The sequence below is a fragment of the Halichoerus grypus genome, chromosome 9 (genome assembly GCF_964656455.1).
Source record: "Halichoerus grypus chromosome 9, mHalGry1.hap1.1, whole genome shotgun sequence".
In the NCBI taxonomy this organism is placed as follows: Eukaryota; Metazoa; Chordata; class Mammalia; order Carnivora; family Phocidae; genus Halichoerus; species Halichoerus grypus.
The window spans coordinates 103,757,427-103,782,898 of record NC_135720.1 but is presented as its reverse complement, the minus strand read 5'-3'; the positions used below and the strand labels follow the sequence as shown (position 1 = coordinate 103,782,898).

Here is a 25,472-nt window from a genome sequence, read left to right as displayed (position 1 = left end):
AATACCGGGATTAACACAATAGACTCCTTTCATTTCACGCGACTGAGGAAAGCAATTATCTGTCTGTCAAGCCTCTAGTAAATGGGGCAAGAGCATTAAGGAGGGGTGGGTGGACAGGTGGACGAGCGCTATTCCAGTGGAAAACGATGCTAAGGTAGGAGGGGGATCCTTTGCGTTTAACTTGCTGTTTTATTTTGGAGTTTATATCATGTTACCCTTGCAGCTTAGAGAGAAATGATCTTTTTTTTTTTTTTTCAATATATATATTGTCGATGGCATTTTTCAGTTCCTTACCCATCTGAATTTTATTAGGGGGCTTATTTCAAAGACATCTCCTGTTTAATCATGTTTAAACAATCTGTTTAAGACCTGTTGTGTAGATATAAACACAATAGCCCTTTAATGTAGTAAAACAGACTTCTGACAGACACAGCACACAACAGACATCCATCCATTATTGCTCAAGCCACTGTTCCTTCCATGCCTGACCTGAGACGGTAACCACAGAGCTCAGCTGCCAACCAATGCTGCTCAGAAGACCCTGACTTGCCTGTATTAATGTCTAGCGAGCCGAGAACTGCAGGGCAGCAGACGATCAGAGAAGTCTTAGACTAGATTAAAGCTAAGTACCTTAAATCTGGTTTAATGGCTGTGTTTACATCTCCTTCTTCATTCCTTTAAAAAAGTAATCAGGTTTTGCAAGCGTTAAGAAAACCACCTCTTCTTGCCAGCTGGACTAGGTCCAGTTGAAGCAAGAAATTTCTCCCCCCCGCCCTTTCCTTTTTCTGTCTTTTTCTTTTTATTTCCTCTATGATCTTCACTGCCATTCAGCACAGCAAGACAGGGCTGCGGGAGCTGGCTGAATTTTTCCTTGGTTATTACTTTTTAACGTTTTCTTCCTGTTCCGGAGCTGGGAAAATGGAAAATGATGTTCTGCTTCGGTCGCGGCGTGTGTCAAGAGAGGAGCCCTTCGCACTTCGTCGTTACTCTTACGTCCTGTTTTCTTTCTCTGCTTCAGGCACACATACCGTTACATAACGTATGTCCCAAACCATAATAATGAAAGAGAAACAGGGACGATCGCATGCTAAGGACAGTCCGTCAGGATCCAGGAATTGCGTGACAGTCTGTGGGCTGGTTGTCACTGGCCTCTTTGAAGAATAATGCCATCCATGTTTAGCTGGATTATTGGCAAATAAACAGTGATGCTTTTTGTTCGGCTATGGAAACTACCATTTCCATTGCTTAAAACGTTACCATTAAAAAAATCCTTACATCTCTCAGTGGGGTCCACAAATGCTAGTGGCACAAAACTGGGGTGTGTGAAGTATCTTAGAGTAAAAGAAGGCAAAGGAAATATTTTCAGAAGTAAAACACTCAAGTTTTACTAAGTTTTTTGGGGGGGGGTAAGTGTAAACATAGAGAAAGAGATCTTTTGTTTATTTCCCAGAAACTGAAGGGAGAGATGGAGTTTCAGATGGCCCAGGATGGTTGTGGATGTTGGGTTGTGATTACTCGGAGGACAAGAGGTATGGTGATAAAACGGAGTTGGGAAGACCGGGTATAATGTAAGGAATTCTCAGACATAAGCTTCTCTGCTTCTTCTTTCTTTCTTTTTTAAATTTTTATTTATTTATTTGACAGAGAGAGAGAGAGAGAGAGAGAGAGGGAACACAAGCAGGGGGAGTGGCAGGCAGGGGGAGAGGGAGAAGCAGGCTCTCCGCTGAGCAGGGAGCCTGATGCAGGGCTCGACCCCAGGACCCCGGGATCATGACTGAAACCGAAGGCAGACGCTTAACCGACTGAGCCACCCAGATGCCCCTTCTCTGCTTTTTCTTATTCTGTTCTTTCTGGGCATCTTTTTCTCAGCCTTCACCTCCCCCCTCCCCTTTTCTTTCCTTGTATGAAAAGGAGGGTTGAGGCAGGTCAGGGGACTGGCTTCCAGTGTCACTGCCTACCTCCAGGATTTCAAACAAATCATAGGATTTTTTTTGGGCATCAGTTACTTTTCTAAAGTGAAGAACATGGTCTGGAAATCCCTATTCTCTTCCAGGTTTGAAAAATTCTCATTCATGTAATCTTGCTTTGAAATGGGAGGGGGAAATGGAAATGACAGGGGGAAGAAGTCAAAGATAGCAGATTTGGAGCTGTTCAGGGCCAGAGAATCTGGAGGTAAAGGGGCCGAGGAGATGAGGGGTGTTTTAGAACCTGGGAGCGGGGCTATGGTGAAGTCAGCCAGGTTCTCTGGGAGCTCTTTTTTCCCCCTGCTTGCAAAAAGTATTACGTCTCCCCTTGTGTGTTTCCATTATACTTTCATCTGGTCTTTCTTTAAATTTTTTTAAGCCTTTTATTTTCTTCTTGCCTCCCGTGAGTTTCTTTTTCTTTAGATGTCTCAAGTTTTTTGAGTCCATTATTTCAAGAAAAAGGATTACACTCTAAGCATATGTTTTTTAGAAGCTATTCCCTGATGTGTGACTGATACTGGGCTAGCCTGATTGCCCCTTCAGTCTCTGATGGGTGTGATTTGCTACAGCCTGAAATCCAAAAGGTATAAAGGAACTCGCAGTTACTATACATGCATGTTAATATTTCACAATTCTTTCGTTAGTATATTTATTGAAAGATCTTGAATTCTTGAGCCTTTAGAAGCCTAGATTTTGAAAGAGGCTGTCCTTCAGTGATCTCTCTCATGCATCCAATTGTGTTTAAAAAATGAGTTTGGGAGAGTGAACTTTTTACTCACTGATCTAAACTGGCGCCTTTCATTATTAAAAGAAAGCAAATTCAGTTTTTAACATTTTTTTCTATGAACTGGAGTTCCTAGAATATTTCTATGGAGTCTATGGCTTAACTATGTAATTATGTCTCTTGAGTAGATTATGTTTTTTCTTCCCATAATTATGTTTTTACCCAAGAGACTGGAAGGCTTCAGTCCTCTCTTGGGTGAAACTGTTCTTCCTCTCCTCTTCTTTGATAAACTTTGAATGCTACATGCCTGACTCTGTTCAAGGGCTGAAAGGGGGCTCTTGAAGCTATGTGGAAGTGATTATGATTTTTTTTCCTTTAGAAATTGGTTTATATATTAAGAAGGGCCCTTAGAGAGAAGCTCTGTTAGTTCATTTTTGAAATGCCATCAGAGAAGAATCTCCTGGAAGGAGATTTGTTTATGATCTGTGGTCCTCTGTCTGAAGCCACACACTAACATGGCTCTAGAGCTGTCTCCTCTCACGAGCTGTCTTTTGTGAGCGCTGGGGCCCCGTGCACATGACCTGTTGCATGGCTGCTCACTTCTAGTGGCTCAGAGGGCCTAGAGGTTTCTGAAGCATGAAGGCAATTTCTTAGTCCACTTTACTGTTGTAGTCCAGAAATAGTTTTTGACCTGAACCAGACAGCATACTCAGGAAAAAAGATGACTCAGCAGCCTTTCCCAGCAAAGATTATAGACTCATCAATTTTACTGTGGGAAATGTTTCCCAATGACTAGCTCTTTTTTTTTTTTTTTCTCCTTTTTCTCCTCCTTTCTTTTGCTGGATAAAAGGAGAGATAATTCTAAATTTATAGTGTTCTTATTTTTTAATTCAGTAAACATTTGTTGTGGGCCTTCTTTGTACCTAGGCTCCGAGTTAGGTGCTAGACATGAGACATGACACCCATCCTCAAGGGGTTCCTAGTCAAGTCCAGGAGAATCTAAGATAGTAGGGTTTGAAATTTTGTATAAATATTTTATATCAATTCAGAGTCAGTTAATGCTTACTGAATGCCTACTACACTTAAGTATATCCACATGTAGTAGACAAAAAACAGTTGTAGCTGCTTTCAGCTTGCTGAGATGGAAACCAGAGGGATCACAGAGGCTCTAGAGACAGAAAAGACCAGAAAGGTGTGATGGCCAAATGGAGATGATAGGGCGAGGGTATTCTAAGTGGGGGAAGACAGCTTGTGCAAAGGCACGGGGGCTCTAGAAGAACCATGGGTAGTCCAGTGTGAGTAGAGCATTGGTGGGGAGTGGTACAGTTGTAGCCATCCAAAATGAGAGCTGACAACGTACATTCAGACCGTATTTTCCAGGTCTTTCCAAGTCTTTGTTTTCCCTGCTGGGCTCAGGGAGCTCTGTTTAATTCAAAAGACAGTGTTAGACAGTTGAGAGGTTTTGAGCAGGTGAGTCATGTAAGGATTTAGGGACTGAAAAGACTTTAGAAATGAACCCTTCATTTTCGGCAGGCCCAGAGAGTTCCATTAAATCCCTTCCTGCGGTTGGCCATACAACTCGTTGGGGTCCTTTCGTTCACTCCAGGCTGCTTCTCTGGGGTTAGATACAAGTGAGCGGTTAGGAGTGATTCTAGTGGGACTGGAAAGTGGGGGCCCCTCCCTGCAGAAACCAGGAACGGCCTTACCCGGATGCTGCGGTCCAGGAGAGGGAGGTGGCAAAGCTATACCTGGGCCAGATTTTGAGCCTCAGAGACTAGAAAGTGGTGATATTAAGGGAAATAAGGAAATTCGAGGAGAAGCTGGTTGGGACTGTTTGTAGTGGGGGTGTGGGTGTGTCAGGGGGAGGCAAAGGGCTTAACTAAACATTACAAGCGTCACAAGAGTATAGGTCTTTGCTTTTTAGATTTTCACAAACCACCAGTGAATTGTAGTCATCTGAATGTAGACAGAGAGGAGTTTCACTTTTCTTAGTAGTATTTCCATTTTCACATGTACATAGGAATGCAGAAAATCAGGGTTTTCCATCTGGAGCCTCAATAGTTACAAAGTATTTAGGTCCCAACTTTGCACGGCTCCCCTAAGAACTCCCTTGAGTCTGTGTAATCTCAACCCTGTTACGTTGCTTTTGCTGCAAACCATCTAAACCAAATTCTCCAAGATGAACTAAGGCTCATCCTTAGTAGTAGAATTCCAAGTAATTTCGTTTGGAATAGAATTAGGACTTTAAAATTCGTCGGCCTGTTCCCGAGCCCCTCCCTGCAAACACTCCTTCATGTGTCACTTTCAGGGTAGAGAGACTGGAACCAAGGCTTCATTTTTGTTGTTTTTCCAGACCTGCTGTGGAGCAGCAGCTTCATTGCTGTGTATCCAGTTTACTCTGAAAAATGGCAACTCTTGCTTTTTTACTCCAAGGATCATTGTCAGAAAATCTGAATGTTCTGAATATCCTGGGGCTTGAGCCCTTGAGTACTGGACCAGGTCTCCTCCTCTCGCACACTTGCTGACAGCAAAATTAGCTAACATCTCTGGAGGTCGCGCCGTCCTCCAGGGAAGCCTGAATGCCCGGCAGAGGAAGCTCCTGGGCTGCCCAAGGATCGTTTCACTAGTCAGGGGATAAGAAGATCTGTCTACAAAGGGCAGGTTCCCATAGAGATTGCAGAGTTTAAAAGAACTAATGTGTGGTTGAGAAACTAGAGGCATCAAGTGATTTGAAGAACAGCGCGCTTCTGTGTTGACATTCGCATCCCATACGTATTCAACGCTATCTTGTCTCACAAGATCTTTCTTATCATGTTTCTGTCATTTGTCCTCCAGCTAGCTTTCCTCCTTTCCTCTCTGCTTATCAAAATCCTACTCGACCTTCTAGGACATAATGATCTCATCAGTGAGAGCTTCCTCTTTCCTTTTAGTCAAATATCAGTTGCTTTCCTGTTCTTCCCAGAGCAGTTTATTGGTTTTCTTTTTAAGTTTTCCTTTTATTATGAAAAATTTCAAACATATTAAAAGAGGTTATATTTAATAAAATCCCATATACCCATCACCTTATTTTATAACTAATAACATTTTGCCATATTTGCTTCATCTAATATTTTGCTGAAAGGTTTTAAAGCAAATACCAGACATCACGACACTTACCCCCTGAATATATTGGTTAGCTCTTCTAAAAAGTAAGGGCATATTCTTACATAATCTCAAAACGCACCACTTCCTTAATATTTTAAAATAGTCTGTATTCATATTTCCTCAATTGATCCCCAAACCTAAGCATTTTAGTCATTGCCCTCATCACAACCTTCTTCAGTTATACTTCATGGCTCGTCTTTCTTTCCTCCTAAACTGTGAACTGCTGGAGGACAAGGACATTATCTTGAAGAATGTCTCTCTCCTCCTCCTTCCAATGCCTGGGGAGACTTGCATGTGGGCAGATGCCCTGCACACGCACATGCTAGCTGGACTAACCGATCCGGACGTGGACGTCGTACTGGTTCCTGATTGAGGGTCCCTTGCAGAGGGTCCCTCTGCCTTTTCACTTTATTTATTTTATTTGAAAATGATACCCAGGATGGAAGTAGATACCCAATAAGAGACGGGAGCGCTTAAAATCGATTTAGAATACTGATGTTAAAAAGGCGAGCTGCCATACATCATGCCCTAGTGATCCACGAAATGACCCTCCTGCACCACATGAGAGCAGGCCTGCCATGACATGGTGCCCTCTTGGTGAAGTTGCCTTGTTTTTGGAAGGTGCACTCTTCTGGAGGTGCTTTTGGGCATCCTTCAGGAGTCCGTCTTTCCCTTTGGGGGAAGGATAGCTGATGTGTACTGCACCCGCTGTGAGTACAGGGCATAGAGTGTGATGGTCTGGCCGGGCGCCCACACTGCTTTCCACCGTTGTTATGCAGTTCTCAGTAGACTTTTATAAAAATGGGCAAAATGGGACCCATCAGAGAGGCAAGTTTGTTTTCGCAGTTCATGCAACACAGTTTCCAGGTCTTCACGTACCACTTTCAGATGCGTGATCTTTTAAGCAGAAATCCTAATGGCAGCATTCCCAACTGGCCTCTGTGAGTGCGGGCCCCTTGCGCTACCAGAACTGGGCGGAGAGGGATGGGACAATCAGCTGCACTCTTGCTTAGGGACCTAACTGTTCCTCATGCGTCTTTGCTCTAAGGATGTGTGAATGCTGTGACCTTTGGATCATGCTTTCTTCTCATGCCCCTGAGTTTATTGCAACAAAAGTCATATTCAGCCAAATACACTCAACTTTTTGAAAGAAATTGTTTCTGAAAATTACTTTTTTTTTTTTTTCCATTTTAAATCCACTTTGACCATGATTTCCCCTGGTGCTGCAGTGTTATACTCTAAAATAAGCTGGTTGACAGTGGGAGGGAAAAGAGCCTGAGACCAGCAGTCAGAAACCCTGAGTTCTAGTCCTGCCACTAACTATGTGATTTTGGGCAAGTCACTTCTCTGCTCAGGGATTCAGGGTCCTTATTCATAAAAGAAGTACAGTGCTCTGAAATGTAGAGTCAGAATGATTTCTGTTGTCCCTTTCAGTGCTCTGATTCTAAATGACTTGCAACAGTGCTGAAGAATTATAAGTGAGGGCTTTTTCAGAAAGCAAGCAAGCAATTAACCATTCACTTAAATGAATGTCCTTTAGGGAAATTTCTTAGCAAGCACCAATAAGTCTCTAAAGAAAGGCTTTGCCCACTGGATTCACTAGATTGCCAAATAAAAGAAGGGTTTTTTGGGGGGGGGGGAAAGATAGCATTCTACTATGATATCCTGGGCCAAAAAGTTTTCTCTCCACCAGGACATTTATCTAGAAGAGGAGAACATTCATTCATTGAATAAATATTTGTTGATCACCTACTATATGGCAGGTACTAAGTAAGGGTACAACTTTAAACAAGACAGAGCACTCATCCTCATGGGGCTTCTATCCTACAGAGGAGACAAATACACAAGATAAGTACAGATTGTGGTAATAGCCATAAAGGACATAAAGGGAGGGTGTGCTCAAGGCAGAGGAAACCTGCTCTGGGTATAGTAGGCAGGCAAGACCTCTCATAGGAGTGGTGTTCACTGTGAGGTTGCAGGAGTGAGAAGGAGGGGGCCCTACAGAGAAATAGGGGGGAGAGCATTTTGGGAATATGGAGAGGTTTGGGATGGGAAAGTACAAATAGACCATGTCAGATGTCCAGAGAGAGATGATGGGGTCCTGGACTAGGGTTGTACCAGTAGAAGTGAGAGCACTAAGTGGCTTTGAGATATACTTTCAAGATGGAAATGATAAGACTTGGTAATAGATTGAATGTGAGGAGTGAGGGATAAGGGGAAATCAAGGAAAATGTCTAAGTTTTGGCTTCCATGTCTAAGTTTTTGGCCGGTGCCACTTACTGAGGTGAGGGTACTCCTAGAGAGGAATAGGGTTCTTTGGCAGGAAGAGTCAAGAACTGTGTCTTAAATATAGTGCATTTAAGGTATCTTTTAGACTTCCCAGGGGAGAATCCAGTAGGCCATGGGACCTACAGACCTGGAACTCAGGACAGAGGTCAGAGCTTACCTCAGAAATGGGGGTGTCACTGGAGCAAACAGGTGGCATCGAGTAGGTGGGACGGTGAGGTCATCTTGGGCAGTGGTCCTCTGCTTTGGCTACACACCAGATCATGCTCGAAGCTTGTACAAAATAACTCCCCAGGACCCACTTCCCAGTGATTCTGATTTAATTGAGCTTATGTGGGGTCTGGACATCTATATTTTTCAAAGCTCCCCGGAGGATTTTCTTATCTAGCTGGAGTGGAAGAGCCACTGCCCAAGGGAGAAAGTTTCCCATTCTTTATACCTTCCTCCTGTTTGGAAGACACACTCTTCGGCCCTTCGGCTGACGTTCAGTTCTCCGTGTACCATGGCAGAGTCCCCTGTCTTTGATTTAACTCAGTGTGCCCTTGTCTTCCATGCTCTCGATTTCTGAAGCGACTCCTTGAGTGTGGAGGACTGAAGAACGCCTTCTTTCAGCCCATAATTCGCATGCTAACCCTGATGTGGTTTAGTGGTAGCCGGTGTTTGTCATGGTTGAAAGATGAAGAACCTGTTCAGCTTTTGTTCTTCCTTGTGCTGTAAGAATATTGTTGTGGTTGTGGTGGTGGCTATGAAGGGGCCGACATCTACAAGGAAAAACGCATCCTTTTGTTTGTATGTACGCAGCCACGGACAGATATTCCTTGAATTATGCTAAGTGTCTGTAGATACTTGGTAGCTCGTGTTTGAAGGTAATTTCCAGAAGGTTATTGAGGCTTTTAAAATTTCACCTGCTCTTACATTTTTCGTACTTAGCAGTGCTGCTTCAGGTCCTTTATTCTCGCCTACAACCTCCTGTGGCTTCCCTGAAGCCTTGGGCTAAGAGGAAAAAAAAAAGCGTACTCACCCATCCGTATGCTGAGCTCACATCTCATACGGTCTCCAGGAAAGCCCAGGGAAACGGCTGTGGAAAGCAGAGGCAAGGCTTTATGAAGTTTACTTGTGACCCAGAGCCCACATAAAGTCCCAGTGTTTAGAGGAGCCATGCAAGATCATGTAGCCCTCTCCTTAGCCCTCAGGGAATCTGCCATTCCGAAAATGTGGCCTATTAAAAAAAATAACTTCCTGGGACAATTCCATAAGCTCTCTTGTTAATGTTTACAGCTGTATCAACACCACACCAATACTTCTTTTTTTGTATGTGTGTGAGGAACAGAATCCATGGATCTGACGGGGACAAGTGCTATATAATTCCCCAGTTGTGAAACTAGTTAGACCCAGCAAGATGCGCTGATGGAAGTTTGTGTGGGGTAATGGGGAAGCTATTAACTTTGTAATCGAATCCTCGCGGCTGCTTCTGCTTGCGTCGAAAACCAGCCTTGGCACCGCACAGGGCTTAGCTCTTAGGTGTTTCTGTGTGTCGACTGGGAGACTTTCAGTCCTCCATGGCAGCCGTGAGAGGGAGGGAAGATCGAGCGAGAACGCCAGCCCTGGTGGTGCCACACGATGAGTGGGAAGCTGCTCAGCTAGGACAGGAACCGTGTGCCGTCCAGGCCGAGCTGGCCAATGGCTGAAGACCACAGGCTCCTTGTTTGACCTCCACAGGCCTTACTGAGTTGCTTTGTCTATGAGCACCTTGCTTGCTGGCAGTCTGGGGGCTGTTGGGGTCATCTCTAAAGGCCCCGTTGAGTTCTAAAATCTATTCATAATCCCGATAAGAAGTCCTAAACAATGGGGAAAGCAGCATAAAAAACAATGACTTTCCCTGACCACTTTTTCTCCTGGTCTCCCTGTCCCTCGTTCCAGCAGATGCCCCAGACTGACGCTGGCAGGAAATAGGGTGGTGGGTGCATTTCAGTTAATGGGCCTATTTGGAACATGTTTGGCTGCAGAGACAGCTACACTCATATTACCAAGCCTTGGCTTCCTGTCTGTTTTCTTTGGGCTGGGTAGGCAATGAAAAAGGAGACAGGAAAATACATTTTGGGGCAAATAAAATAAGGAATTTGTCTTATGAAGACAGCTTATAGCTGGGAATTCTAATGTTCACCTTAACCCTCTCCTCATAGATTCCTCTTGTCTGGTACCAAGAGGAAGATGAGGTGTTCTCGCTACCCATGGAATATACCTCCTCATTCTCAAAGGCTCTTAACAGTCCTCCTTCTGGGCTTTTTTTTTTTTTCTTTTATGGATAATAATCCTGATTCCCTCAGTTTTTCTTCAAAGGGCAAATTCTGATTCCAGTTATCACCTTAATGGCTCTTCTTTTTTTTTTTTTTAGAGAGAGAGAGAGCATGTGTGTGGGGGGGAGGGGCAGAGGGAGAGGGAGAGAATCTCAAGTAGGTTCCCTGCCCTGCACGGAGCCCGATGCGGGGCTTGATCTCACAACCCTGAGATCATGACCTGAGATGAAGTCAAGAGTCGGAGGCTTAACTGACTGAGCTACCCAGTTGCCCCTTAATGGCTCTTCTTTGAATCAGCTTCAGTTTCAGTTACAGTATGTTGGGGTAACATATTAAGTCCTCATTCTGGTACAGAATATGGAGGAAGGAATCTATAGTATATTTCCATTCATGTATGAGGCGTTATCATGTTTGTCCACTGCTGTGCCACTCCACAGATGTGCACTTAACTTATGTAGCACCAAGATTCAGAGGTTTTTCTGTTATACTTGCACCAAGACTTGCTGAGAATGATTTCATGATTTTCAAAAAGCCTTAGGACCTTAGTTATATTTTAATTTGCATATTTCTTTAATATCTAGAATGTCCTTAGATTTTAGACTTGAATAAACTAGAAGAGAGACAAAGTTGTTTTTTTTTTTTAAATAATGGATTCTCACATTCACATGGTAACCCAAAGGGTATTTTTCAATTTCTTATACAGAATCAAAAACATTAGCTCTGACTTAACATAGTTTATCATATGCTTTTAAGTTTTAGGGTCTCACAAAATATCCAGATTCCCCTGGAGAATTTGAGTTTCCTTGACTATATTTTTTCCTCTTAAAGGGGTTCTAGGTTTGAGTTTTAATTTTTCAGAAAAGAGTCACAGTGAGGTGTAGTTGTAACATAAAAAAAGAAAAGTCACTTATGGTCATCTTGGAAATTTCCCTTTGACAAATGTGTTTGTCTCTGTTTCTACCCCAATTTTGGGATAATAAGTGTGACATGCACAGACTCTCTGAACTATGGGGAAGTTTCCTCCTTCGTGAAACAAGCAAACACACCCCAGCACACAACTACCTTTCCCACCGTCACCAAGAGAGGAGGCACCCAGAGAGTCTCTCCAGAGTTCCAGCGTCCTGGCCTCGCTACTGATGCTCGACTCCGAGTCACCCTCTGGGACCCTCAGCTCTCCATTCGTAGACCAGGGGTAGGAACGCTTGCCGCCAGATGATGCTTATAAAGCTGCTTAAAAGGGAAGGCATAATAGAGACATTTCAGTATAAATATCAATATTGATGATTCCTTGGCTCAAACCCCCCAGTATGTATGTTCACATATCTATTTAGTATGGTCGATTGTTCAGCTAATTAATATGCTTTTATTTTATGATTTGCTGTTTCCAGGGCACAGACAGAAGCTTGATGACTCTAAACCTAGTTTGTTCTCTGACCGCCTCAGTGATTTAGGGCGCATTCCTCATCCCAGTATGAGAGTAGGTGTCCCGCCTCAGAACCCACGGCCCTCCCTGAACTCTGCACCAAGTCCTTTTAATCCACAAGGACAGAGTCAGATTACAGGTAAGACAGACTCCTAGGTTTCACCTGCACACGCTCCGGCAGGCTGGGGGTGAGGGGCTGCCGCGTGAGACGGACTCACGGCAATACTCCTGGGCTGTGAAATGGCTTTATTATTATGAAGGAATCAAGCCGTGAAGGATCTTACAGACCTTCTTCTTCTTCTTCTTTTTTTTTTTTTAATAAAAAACAAATTCCAGTGTGCAGTAACTTTGGGATGAACTTTGGGGGAAGTCGCTGCTGATGCTGCACTCTGGAGCACTGTCGTGCTGCACACGGGCAGATGGTAATAACTATGCTCTCTGGGAGAATGTTTGTTACAAGTTTCTGGACCGTGCCCCAGGTGGCGCAGGGGAGAGCATCACACCCTCACTATTAGGAAATTAGTGTTACTGTCTCAGATTTGGGCTTAAATGTCTTACACGGATAACTATTTCATTAAGTGTGCTTGACGATTGCCCAGGGCTAACAGGAAGCCTTGATGGGTGGGTATACGGCCAGGTCAATGAGCGGCTCATCAGGCAGACAGATTTTGCTGCTGATTCACATTTAGCTCCGGGTCCTAATGCGGCATTTCTCTTGATACTACATTCTAGTAAGCTGCTTACTACCTTTCTTCTTAAAAATTAACTTCAGCGTTGCACTGCAAACTAATCATTCACATTTGGTGCAGTGAGACTCCCAACTCTCTCTCTCTCTCTTTTTTCTACCCCACTTGTGCAAAAACAGATCTTGCTTTTAGTGTGATGGCTTTTAGGTCATGGTGACAGAGGAGTATGTCAATCATCATAGATCTTTAATTTGCTGATCACAAGTATTGAGAGCTAATGTCACCTAGTCATGTCATCTAGTTTCTGTTGTTGGCAGGGGTGGACTAGAATGGAGGGAAAATAACTCAAAGCAAAATGTACAGTAAACTCTCAACGTGGATCTGTTCTAATGGTTAGGTTTTGGTCGATAGTGGTTAGGTGTTGAGTGTCCTTAATGGTTTATAAACATAATCGTTTATAAATGGAATGACCTACCTCTCTATCTCTCCTGCCCATATTAGGTATATGTCTTCTTGGATGTTTACTTAGAGTAGGATTCTGTAGGTATATATATGTATTAGTCTGAATATAAGGGTATACCTGAGTATATATTTAAAAAATAATGCAGAATTATAAAAATAAACACTAAAGAGAACCAGAGTTCTGCATCAGAGAAGAACATTAGAACTCTGTGAAGAATAGCCATGTATTAGCCTAAATAAGTCTCTAAATGTTGATATGTAGGAATCAAAAGGTTAGTGCCTTTACTAGACATATGTCCTTGATAAAAATGCAGGGCTGAAATTCACACTAACTTGTGAATTTGAAGCTTGTAGCTCTAGGTGCTACTGCATTTAAAGTAGTGGGCTTTAGATCTTTGATTGAGGTCCATAAATAGCTCTCCTTTTATAGTAATCTTTAGACCATATGTGTGTATGGAAACATTTGGATACATATATAAAAGTGTTTATATATGATTTGTAAGGGACTTATGGTGGCTAATAAAATATATATGAGAAATATACATGTTCTGTGATTTGGCAATCCCTGGGTTCTTTAAATGTTTGATTCCTATAATCTCATCCTTAACTGCCTATTACATTTGGCGAATGACGAATGCTTTCAAAATGGCCTTTGAAAACCGGGTGTTGCTAGATCCACTTAAGAAGATGCTTTTCTCAAGGCTTTGCCCTCAGACCTAAAGATGACATCATAAAAAAAGAACCAGAGGACATTTTAGAAACTGAAGGTGTCTTAGATACAATTAACCAAGAGGCCAGTAAGAGTGGCGAAGAGGATCTCCCATTTAGCAGCAGATGTAAGTGCAGAGAGTAACGCTCTGAGGAGGTGTAGGAGAGGGCTTGGGCAGATCAGGTCGTGACTGCCTCCGTAGACTGGGCTCAATGCTCCTCGTCATCCTCTTCCCTGTAGGGAGGCTCAGGAAAGTCAAGCTTCTCGTCTGTAGTTCTACATCAAGTTAGTGACAGAGCAGAATTAGGGCTCTCGACTCCTGATACAGTATGTTTTTTCTTATAAAATACCATGCTGCAACACCATCATCATCAATTACAAATAATATTTATATATTCACTGGATGTATTTCTAAAAATGAAAATATAAAACAGTTGTATTTCTAGGTACCAATAGCTTTCTGAAATTAAACCACGAGAGAATTAGCTCTGCATTTGGGATGACAGCACCAGTATAATTGATTTCTAGATCGGTCTTCTCGTTTTTCTAACATTCACAAGGTAGTGGGCCCAACAACTTCCTCCAGCCTTCCCGATTTGCACGTTGGCGCGCGCGCGCGCACGCACACACACACACACACACACACACACACACATGCCACGCCTACCCACTCCCAGCCGTATGGAATTTCTCTCCATGCTCCTGTATTGTCAGTGACATAATACAAGGGTCTACCTGTAACCAAGAGTGTGCACGGTTCTACCATGACTCAGATGAGTAAGAGAACCAAGAACATCCATAGCAGCAGCAACTTCCAAGTGAGTTGAGTCAATTTCATTTTTTTTCTCTCTGGGTTAATTGTCTTATTTATTTAGTAAGTATGAATTAGAGCCTTACCACATGTAGAGAATTGGGTGTTAGGTAATATGGGATGGGGGAGAAGCAAAGTGCGCTGTCCTTGGGTTAAAGTCTAATTGAAGACAGAACTATCCTTCCCAGCTCTTGCACAGCCACATCCTCTCCCCAGATGATAAGGTAGTTGTTCTCTGAGGACACGTTCTTCTCTCTGTACCCCCTTACTTAGGCTGTTCATCCTCCGGTGGTTACTGTTTGCTGAAAGGTGCCATCTATCCTTCAGGGTCACTGTTAGCTTCTTTAGGAAAGAGTCTTGGCACCTCTGTCTACAGGCTGCCTAGCCATCCTCTAAGCTTTAGTTGAGATTGCCTTATTTTACAGCTTCCACATTTTTTCCTACCCTGCTAGACTGCAAATTCTTTGAGTGATATATTACGGGGATATATTTTGGTTCGTGCCTAGCACAGTGGTAGCATCTCGTGAACTGTTGAGTGAATGAAAGTTTATTTTTTTATTTTTATATTTTTTAAGATTTTATTTATTTATTTGAAAGAGAGAGAGAGCATGAGAGAGAAAGCATGAGTTGAGGGGAAGAGCAGAAGGAGAGGAAGAAGCAGACTCCCCACTGAGCAGGGAGCCCAATGAGGGACTCGATCCCAGGACCCTGGGATCATGACCTGAGCCGAAGGCAGGTGCTTAACCGACTGAGCCACCCAGGTGCCCCTAAATTAAAGTTTAGATGAGAAGAAATCTGTACAAGAAGGGCTGGGATGTCATGCGTTATTGGCAGTAACTGTTTCTAATTTCCTGTCCCAGGGTGCCATTGTTCCCTGGTGATGAACAATAATGGCAGAAATCACATTTCAGTATAATACTTACATAGTTAAACCATTTGGTTTCATTCCAGTGTAGGATCTACATAATTGCATTATTAATTTTAAATTCTACTTACGAGCCTTACCTATAATGGATTTTGTAACTTCTTTGCAGGATGTCACCTCAGCATTTTAGTTCATGGAATCCTTTGGATAAAGATGTTTGTCACCTCTCATTGGTTTGGCCCCCTTGATATCTCAAGCTCTTACCTCAAGACTGTAGATGATGATTGTGGTTGTATGGTTGCTGCTGGTTCTCCCACTTGCCAACAGAAAAGGGGTGACGTGAAGTTAGAAGTCATGAACTGAGGAAGTGATAGGCATTTAGTGTTTCATATTCGTGTTCTCCATTGTCTCTTGCGGGGCTAACGGTCCCAGCCATGCAGTGGGCTGACTTCTTTGCAATGCTGGTCTCATGGTGTCATTCTGTCCTAGTCATGAATGGCTGATGTTCTATCTGAGGGCCCAGGGCCTCCTATGGCTTCCTGAGGAAGTTGCTTCCTTCCTCTGTACAATTTTTTTTTTTAATCTTTCAGACATCTGGTGCCTGTCTCTGGGTGCTAGGAAACACCTAGTCTGTCACAAATGGCTACTTCTTTGGATTCAGAATGTGGTGATAGCAGTGGAGGAGGGATATTATGTTAGGAGATATTACTCAAGGTAATCACTATTTTAAACTCAGTACTTTGTGGGTGGGTGAGCTACACCTAAAACAAACAAATGATAAAAAGCAGACTTAGCCCTTAGGGTTTGGTGGATTGGGACATTCATCTAACCTTTGGGGTGGGCATTCTGCTGTTCTGTTATTCATTCATTCAAAAAGTATTTGAGTGCTTACTGTCTGCCAGGCATTCAGTGAACAAGATAGACCCAGTTTCTGCTGACAAGGAGCTTACATTTTTGTGCTAGATATAGTCTGTAAATGGATAAATAAGCATACATACAAGATAATTTCAGATAACACCATGCATTGAGAAATTAAATAGGGTAATGCATTAGAGAGCAACTTAGGGAAGGAAGAAGGTAATTTTGATTAGAAAGTTGGGACATTGTTCTTTGAAGAACTCGGAAGATCATGAGGAACAGCATTTCAGGCCATGGAAAAGTCATGCAAAGGCTCTCAGGAAGCAGTGACCGTGGTGGGCTCAGGGGGCAAGAAAGTCCGTGTAGGTGGAAATAATACAGAAAGGCAGGCAGGGAATGGATTACGAAGAGTCTTTGGGGAGCTGGTAAGGAGCTTGGGTTTTGTTCTGATTGCAGGGGTGCTCTTAGAGGATGTGAAGCAAGAGAATGCCATTATCTAATTTACATGCTTTTTAAAAATCACTTTGGTTGCTGTGTGAAGAGTGGTTCGTAAGGAGCAATGGTAGGAACAGGGTCATCATTTGGGAAGCTGCTGCTATAGCCCGGGAGAGAGTTAAGGATGGTAGCATTTGTCTTATTTCTTCATGACTCAGATCAAATGCCAGCATCTCTGTCAGGCTTCTTCCAGCCTACCCACACTGAGCCTAAGGCCCCCATATTCCTGGTCCCCTTGGTGACAATTATCTGTTTACACATCTGTCTCCTTCATCAGACTTTGAGCTTTTAAAGTTTAGGGCCATGTTTTATTTACCTCTGTGTCCCCATTGTCTTACACAGTGCTTATTGCTTTGTGAGTTTGGTTTGGTGATGAATGAATGAATGGGTCATTGACTTCTTCAGGAAGTGTGACCCATTATTATCCTCACCCTAGTACCTATTTGATTGAACTATTATTAGCTACCCTTTACTGAATACATATTGTGTGCCAGGCATTGCTGTAATGAGGTCAGTTCATATGCTCCTTACCACAGCTCTGTGAGGTAGGCGGCGTTATTAGGCAAAGCTGAGGTTCTGAGAGGCCAGACGCCTTAGATACCTTGCCCAAGGTCCCACGTACAGCTGGGAAGGGGTGAATACAGGAATGGAAGCCAGATGTGCATTGCTTCAGGGTCCCATGCTCCTTAACCACTGTGCACTCTTGGGAGGCTGAAGCATGCTTCTGTCATGGGTGTTTCCTCCCATTTCTGTACCTGCTGACTTTCATTTATGTCGTTCTTCCCTACTAACGAACTAGTTTTGGATGAAGTTCTTATTGAAGCTTTAAAACAATTCTGAAAAGGACATATCTTACAGGTGGAAGAAATTGTTTCTTTGAGACATGACTCACTAAAAGCTTCTTCAGCCATTATAGTCGATTGTGAGCTCCACATTCTTAGTAGGCAGTTACCCTCATCCCTATCAAGTCGGCCATATTGCTGACAATCTCAGTGATACGTGTCCTAAGGGACTAATTTCTTTCCTTTTTCCCCATTGGATAGTATTTAGAATCCCCAGAGATGATATTTTCATAAAAGGGATGCGTTAGGAGTATCTGAATTATGCTCTAAAGTGCAATAAAATTGTTTTTAATGATTAAATTACAGTTATGTGAGTATATATTCAGGGTAACACTTTTAGAAATATCTCAAAAAGCAGCTTGGCCAGACATCATGTAGAGGAATAATCTTATCAGCAGTTACATTGACTGAAGTCAACTTTGGTCTGATTCCCTATTCCCTTGGCCAACAACGCACCTTTAAATGCAAAGAGGATCTCAGCCAATTGGGCCAGCTGAGCTTGGGCTGTGTATGTTTGGCTGTCCTGGGCCTGAGTCCACTGTGCTCACACTGAAACACTGACTAGCATAATCCTTTCCTTTTAATATGAAACAAGGTGGGAGGTGACATGGGCATGGGGTTGGGGGGTGGTGGGCGGTGGCTGTGTGAGGGAGAGCAAGGCCCGGGGACCGTTAGCAGGAAGAGTGACCACAGGTGCCATCAGCGTGAGAGGGTGGTGTGGTGTAGAGAGTGGGGGAGATAAGCGAGGTTTCATGCTTTATGACCACCATGGTCTTACTCACCTGTAGGCATCTCGCATCTGAAAGAACTGCAATCACCGCATTCAGTTGAAAGGCTGACTGAAAGTACAGTTCTTTTACTTTGGTGGTGCTCTTGTTTAATTTCTGAAGTTATCAGAAAGTCCTGTCCCATCTTCTTCCTTTGAGATAGTTTGAGCAGGATAGCCAAGTAAATTTGCTGCTGCCATGCACATCTGTGAGCTGGAAATCTCTTTAGAGGAGGTCACTGGTTACCGTCCTTATGAGAAAATAGTACAAATTATGTGTAATTGCCCATCCATTCAGCTCTGGAAGGCACCTTATGAAGAAGAGCAGAATTCATGTTCATCCTGTGCTGGCTTTGAAGAATAAGGCTCAGGAAGACCCCGTGGAAAGCTGGTGGTCAGTATGTCATGCTGTTTCTTAGCCTGTTAGCAGCGTCCTTAGATCAGCTTCATAAAGATTTCTAGACTTCTGTCAGTAGGAATTCCCTTATTAACTGAAGATGCTGTGGCTTCATTATGCTTTTAGAAAAATGGAGAGGGGCAATGTTCCAAGAAAAATGAATTTCTTGAGTTCCAAAAACTAACCTTTGTAATTTCCTCCTATCTAGACTAGAAGATGCATAGTTAATACCTAATTGTGGTAAGAAGAATCCATCTACATAATGCCTCGCTTTATCCTTCCCCAAGACTGTTTCTAGCCTATCTTTGGGTCTTTGCCCAGAGGAAGTCTTGATTTCTTTCTTTCATTCATTTCTAGAGCATTTTCTTTCTCTGTTTGGTTTTATATCTGGTTTTAGCTTTACATACACACATATATGTGCACATGTAATACAGACATAGAGAGACATGTACATATGTATATGTGTACATGGACATATGCATGTCTTTCCTCTTCACTAGTTGCCTGGAGAACTTTCTTGGCCCTTTTTACCTTTTGCAATGGACTGTAGGCAAAATAATCAGAATAGGAATCTAGCTTTGAATGAAATATTCACCCTACAAGGCCAGCCCAGGAGAGGGGCATATCAGGCATGCAATTTGATATAGCGGATGCTCTTGTGGTACATTTTGATGTTTAATCACTGATGGGCACCAGGGCTTCAAACTGAGAGTTGGTGTATATTGTACTGTGTGGTATTAAAAGTAACAACAATATATTACAAATATTATCAGTTTAGAAAGTGTTTTGATTCCATTTCCTCATTTTAATATGTGCAGAAATACTCCAGGAATAAAACTGTATGTCCCTCCTTTCATGTAAGACCATCAGATATTTTTCTAGGGCTTTGTTTATTTGGCTAAAGACTTGCTTTTTGACTGTTTCAAAACAGTTAGTGGTAGCAGTCTTTAAAAGATGGATATCACTGAAGAATCCATATTGTGAAGCCTGTTTAATGAATAAGAAAACTTAGGCACCAGCAGATTTCAGAAACTCTCAGAGCTAAAATCAGTGTCCCAGGAAGGCGAAATCTGACAAGGTAGTTTTAGGTAGAGAGGAGGTGAGGGGAGAGGGGAGAGGGTTAAGAAGAATGGTAAATGTTTGGAACAGTCATCAAGGTGAATGATGGGAAAGGAAAATGACTTTGGCCGAGCATCGCTGAGGAGCCGGCTAAGGATAGAGATAATTAGAAGAGCCAACCAGCACAGTTATGTGCTTCTCCCCTGCACTGGCTGTGGTTTGGTAATAGGGGTGGGCTCTGGTGTGGTGGATCATCAGTGAGAATGACAGTCTCTCCTAGGATTTGGTAGGACTTGGTACAAGTCAGGGAAAGAAGGAAGATATTGAGCCAATTACCAATAAGGAAGAATGTTCTGGAGGTCCATAGGTCATGGTAAACATGGAAGAACTTCTGAAGAGGAGTGGCTCATCTTGTGACTTTGGAGAATGAGCCAAGTGGAAAGGTTATTTGGGGAAATCCAAGTTTCAGGTCAGGCAGGAGGTAGGAGTGTCCTATGGAAAGCTTGAGGGTAGATGGGAGCTCTTGGCCGCTCCTTCAGCCATTCCTCACATGATGGCTGGAGGTTCCATCTGATGCTGCCTTGATAAGACACAGTCCTCTAGCTATGTGTGACCAGGGCAGTAGGGGTCTTCCAGTACTGTGTTCATGCATCCTAAGATTGTGTTAACTTTTGTCATCCCATCACACTGTGGCTTGCAGTCCAAGGAAAGCTCTGCTCTTAGGCCAACCTTCCTCCATCCTGTCTTGGACTTGACCAAATGCAGTGCTGTGCACCCTTGTACCTCTTTTTTCCATCTTTGAGGGTTATTTTATAGTTCTGATGCTTCAACCCAGTGTGTTGGCTATTCCTCACAACTTTGTCTCATCTTGCGGCTTAGAAAGGTCGTTTCTAATTCTTTAAAAAGACTTTCATGAACGTGCTGGACATAACTAGGATTATAATGCCCTTGAACCTGCCACTATGCATCTCTCTCAAAGCCGACCATGAGTCATCTCAACAACCACTTTCTGGTAGGCCTTTTAACTGGCTATAGGTCACATTAGAGATAAGGTATATATCTTGCTGAGGTCAGGATGCGCAATGGACAGGTGAGCTATCTTCTAATCTAGGGCTTCGGTAACCCTAGGAGACAGGTTTTTAGTGAACCTGTTCTGCTTTCTTCTGATCATCACTGTGGAGCTCAGGTGTGAAAAGCTTGTTGTCCGCAGGCTGCTGAAGGTGACTTAGTGTTTTCAGTGGACTGCAAGCAAGTCATCACCAACAGAGGCTCCAAAAAAACTAGTTGACATTTAGATCTGACCAACGGTAGTGCTTTTCTGAGAATAAGGTGAATGGAGTAAGCGAATGTCTAGCGATTGTCTAGTAAAGGCATTACCTTCAAATACTTTACCTTCAAATGCATTACCTTCAAATAATGACTCTCACGTGGAAGAGGAAAGCCAGAGAGCAAAGCTAAGATTAGTAGTGAGTGGAGTTATGGGGAAACAGACTTTACTTAATAAAACTTTGTAGCCCTGCTCTGTCAAATAGAAGCCCTCTGCCTACTAGTCTCCACAAATCTTGCAATATTGTGCGGTATAACTCATCTTGGAGCAGCACCTTGAATTCGTTTAAAGCACAAGTCTCTCTCCTCTGTCTTCTTCCTCCCCTGGGCCTCAATGTCCTCTAAAGCATGTTTGTTTTGCTCCTTCTATTTGAAGATCATTCTTCTTGATAGGGAAGATTAAATCAGAATAGTGTTGGGTAATTTTCCTTTCTGACTGTCAGCAGTAAAAATTATGCCCATTGTTTTCAAACTTTGGCGCATATTAGGCATCACCTGGGGAGCTTGTTAAAAGGGCAGGTGCCCAGGCTTTACCCCTGAACCAGAAGGTATGAGGCGGAGCCTGCTCAGATCACAGTGGCAGGCCCAAGGCCGGTCACCGCAGGCTCCCCTGCTCAGCCAGAGCTGATCTGATCCAGCCTCAGGGATCTCAGGAGCCTCAGCCCCGTGGTGGTAGGATGGTGTGTGGAAGCAGCTAAGTGCCCCAGGCTGCTTGCTGGCTTTCCTGGGCTCTGCGCCTTGTCCATTTCAGCTGCTGTTTGCCCTATACACCTTTCCCTGTTTGCCCAGTCCTAGACTGGACTTGTGCCCTGTTTCTATTATGATGCTGTCAGACGGAGATTTTTAAAAAGCATATCTGATTATGTCACCTCATACTTAGAACACCTCGGTGACCTTCCATTGCACTTAGGATAAAGCCCCAAACCTCTAGTGTGGCCCAGCAGGTTCTGCCTGCTCTGACTACTCCCCTGTTCTCCTCTCATACGATTTTGAACCTTTTGTCGGTAATCCACCCACACTGGCTGTCTTACGTCCTCCAAAAACCGTGCTGCCTCCGTCCCAGGAACCTGATACTCACTGTTCGCTTTGCCTAAAGCCCTCTTACCCTTACCTACTGATCTGCCAGACTCTTGCTTGCCACTGAGTTCTTGCCTTAATTATCACATCACGTCACATCACATCATAGGCCCCCCAGGTGTGGTTGGGGTCCCCCACTGTGCGTTGCCATGGTGCCAAGGACTCTCCTTTCTAGTACTTATCACAGTTACATGATTAGTTGATGCATGTCAGTCTTTGAGAGCAGGGATTAGGTCTGTCCTTATTCACCATTAATATCCCTCATGCCTATCCCCCTACCACAGGAGGCCACTTGGTCCCTATTTTTCGAATGAATGAGTGAATGGTTGGATGGGCGAATGAATGAGCAGGAGATTATTCTTAGCACCACGGATACCATCATCCATCTGACAGCAGGAATCACCGTGTCTGGGGACCCTCTATAATGCCCTAGCTGCTGTAGCTGACCCCCCTGGATGTTGACATCTGCCTGATTTGACCTGAACTGACTATAACCACTTCAGTATGGGGATTTGAACAGAAGTTCATTCCCCCTGGCCAGCCCCACATCCCAGTTATATCTCAACCAGTTCTGGTTCTGTGTGTAGCTTATTCCCATCCTTCTGCTGGCTTTACCATTGAGGTCCAGGGTCTGCCAAGGCTGAGGCCAGATTAGGTGTGACATGTGGTAGAGACTCGTGTTTCTTCTATTCAGTTTTTTTTTCTAAATAAGACAATCCCCTCATTTTTTATGAGACAGTTACGAGTCCCATTCATCTAAAAGTTGGTGATGCTTTGAAGGCACTTCTCATTACCTTGTCTTAATTCAACTTCCTTCTGTTTTTTTTTTTAAACTTTTGTTGTGGCATATGACCTCTTATACTGTACATATCATTTCTCGTTCTCTTCCCTGCTATTGTCTCCTAAGAGTGACTAAGTCCCTCTTCTCCCATTGTTTGCTTGTGACACCACTCATCATGCCCGGTGTTCCCTATGTAGCATCCAGTTTTATTCAAACAGTGTGCTGCTTTGTTCTCAGATTTCAGTCTACAGCTTTGTGAATCAGTTGGGTTGGTCTTCCGCCAAATGAATCAGGTAGCCATCTTGGTCCGTTTGAGGAAGCCCCGGGTGGGGACGAGAGGGGGAGTCAGCACCCTGCTCTTGGGGTCTTCTCTGCTCTGTTATGGGGGGGTGCTGTGAGGGCCAGTTCTCAGCCACCTTTCACAGCCAGCCCAAGTCTGCTCAACACACCTTCAGTAATTTCAGTGACAACTCCTGTCTCCAGAAGGAACTGAGGGTAGGGAGCCCGCTTTCCTGAGTAGTTAGAACTGTAGCATTTCCTAGTTGAAAAAACATCTTAGCCATAACCCATCCGTTCTCATCTCCTCTTCCAGGTGCGAACGGTGAGACTCCGAGAAGGTAAATCAGTGGTGCATGGCTGCACCATTGGTGCCAAAGCCTCCAGTCCAGGGCTTTCCTGTGCTGGGAGAGAGAAGCCTGTTTGTTTTAAGAACCATGTTTCCTACTAGTCAAGAGACACAGAAGTGAGTGGGAGAGCTCATTCTAAAAATCCAGTCTAGCTAACAAGGTTATTAGAGAAGACAGAATTTAAACATTTAGTATTTAGTGTAAATTGTTTTGAACTGGGAGTTAATGTACATATGGATGTGAGGGTATTTGTCTTGTGAATGATAGTAATATGACAGGAATAGTTTAGGATAGGAAATTGTAAACCTGCCTCTCTGTTGAGATGACTGGCTTTATTTGACCCTGGTAGCAGCTGGGAGGGTATAAATCGTAAACTAGTAGACTCTATACACAGTTCATTTTATTTTATTTATTTATTTATTTTAAAGATTTTATTTATTTATTTGACAGAGAGAGACAGAGAGCGAGAGCAGGAACACAAGCAGGGGGAGTGGGAGAGGGAGAAGCAGGCTTCCTGCTGAGCAGGGAGCCCGATGTGGGGCTCCATCCCAGGACCCTGGGATCATGACCTGAGCCGAAGGCAGACGCATAACAACTGAGCCACCCAGGTGCCCCACACAGTTCATTTTAAATACCCCAGTTTTCTTAAGAAATATTTGAGGTTTACACAGGTTGATGTGAATACTGATTAGGGTAAAAAGAATGGGTGGAGGCTAAGGGGTGGGGAACGTGGAGCTTTCTAATTGTACCCTGCTCCCCAAATAGAGCAGGTGCTCCCGGTAGACACACGGAGCTTTGGCAGAAACCATTGGCTCCCGTAGGGTCACATTACATAGAAGCCTCCAGGCACCACAAGCAGGAAGGAGCCTTTTGGGCGCTGGTTCAGGCTTTGCCCCTGTTAACTTGTTTCCTCCCGTCTCTGCATGAAGTTCAACACCATGTGCATGGTGTGCCTTGTTGTGAGTGATTCTTAGGCAAGCAGGCCCTTCTTCACACCCACGCACGTTTAACCAAAGTGTTTACAAAAGGAGGCCCGCTAAGCACAACCACTGTGTTTCCACGCTTAACCTCTCACTGGGCTTTCACACAGCTCCCTCCCACTCTGCTCTCCCCCTGCCCCCACTCAAACTTAAGACAAGATTTCTACATATTTTCCTAGAGTCTCTTCATTTTCCTAGGGTGTCTTTTTTTCTAACGATCTGCCTCCTTCCTCTCTTTTTTTGACCCCCAAGTGTTTGGAGTCCAATTATGCAGACATGGAATTACCTTCCAGTCGTTTGAGAGTATGGATCCTCTCAGAGCCGTGACTCTTTCTATACCATTGTAGGAGATGAATGGCCACTCCTTCCTTTTCCCCATACTGGTGACTGAACTTCAGAAGCTATGGTCCAACTCAAAGAAGAGAGCTTGCTCTTCTTACCTCCACAGGTTTAAATAAATGGTTGTCTCCATTTTTGCCTGATGCTAAGACACCTTGAGACATGGGAACCACTCTTCCCCAACTAGCATCTGGGAGCATCTCCTGGGTATGTTGCCTTCTGTACTTTCTGTTTTGGGGCTTTATGGCACAACCTCCACGTAGCCCAAGCAGAAGGAACAGCACTCTAGAAAGAGAACTTACGAAATCCCCGCTGACATTGATGCCCCATGGTTCATTTCTATCTTTAGAGCGGTTTTTAAAGATACAAGTACATGCTTTGAACATTTTTGAGTTAATTGTTTATATCTGTCCGTTTTAACTTCCCCAACTGCTTGCCTAAGCTTTTTCAAGGCAGGAAAGGTCTTTTGTGTCCTATCTGCCCCTTAGGCCATCCCACTGCCACATGGGCATATAGAAGCTGTTTATCACAATAAGAATTGATAATTTGCTGCTC

The 25,472-nt window shown here is 43.6% G+C and overlaps 1 protein-coding gene and 1 long non-coding RNA gene across 11 annotated transcripts in view; one reads left to right on the top strand and one right to left on the bottom strand.

Moving 5' to 3' along the window:
• Nucleotides 1-25,472, top strand: part of RUNX2 (RUNX family transcription factor 2) — a 224,951-nt gene that overhangs the window by 53,792 nt on the left and 145,687 nt on the right. For 6 of the 10 annotated variants that reach the window (XR_004924656.2, XM_078055276.1, XM_078055278.1 and 3 more), the window contains exon 4: nt 11,804-11,977. The exons of the other annotated variants lie outside the window; for them this stretch is intronic. Coding sequence is in view for 5 of the 6 variants with exons in the window: in XM_078055276.1 (XP_077911402.1) it covers nt 11,804-11,977 (174 nt within the window). In the remaining variant the exon portion in view is untranslated. The remainder of the gene's footprint in view (nt 1-11,803; nt 11,978-25,472) is intronic. 10 annotated transcript variants of the gene reach the window in all.
• LOC118551018 (uncharacterized) lies at nt 13,739-15,856 on the bottom strand. Its single transcript, XR_004924855.2, has 2 exons — nt 15,636-15,856; nt 13,739-13,971 (listed from the first exon to the last, which is right to left on the bottom strand). It is a non-coding gene; the product is annotated as an uncharacterized LOC118551018 (long non-coding RNA).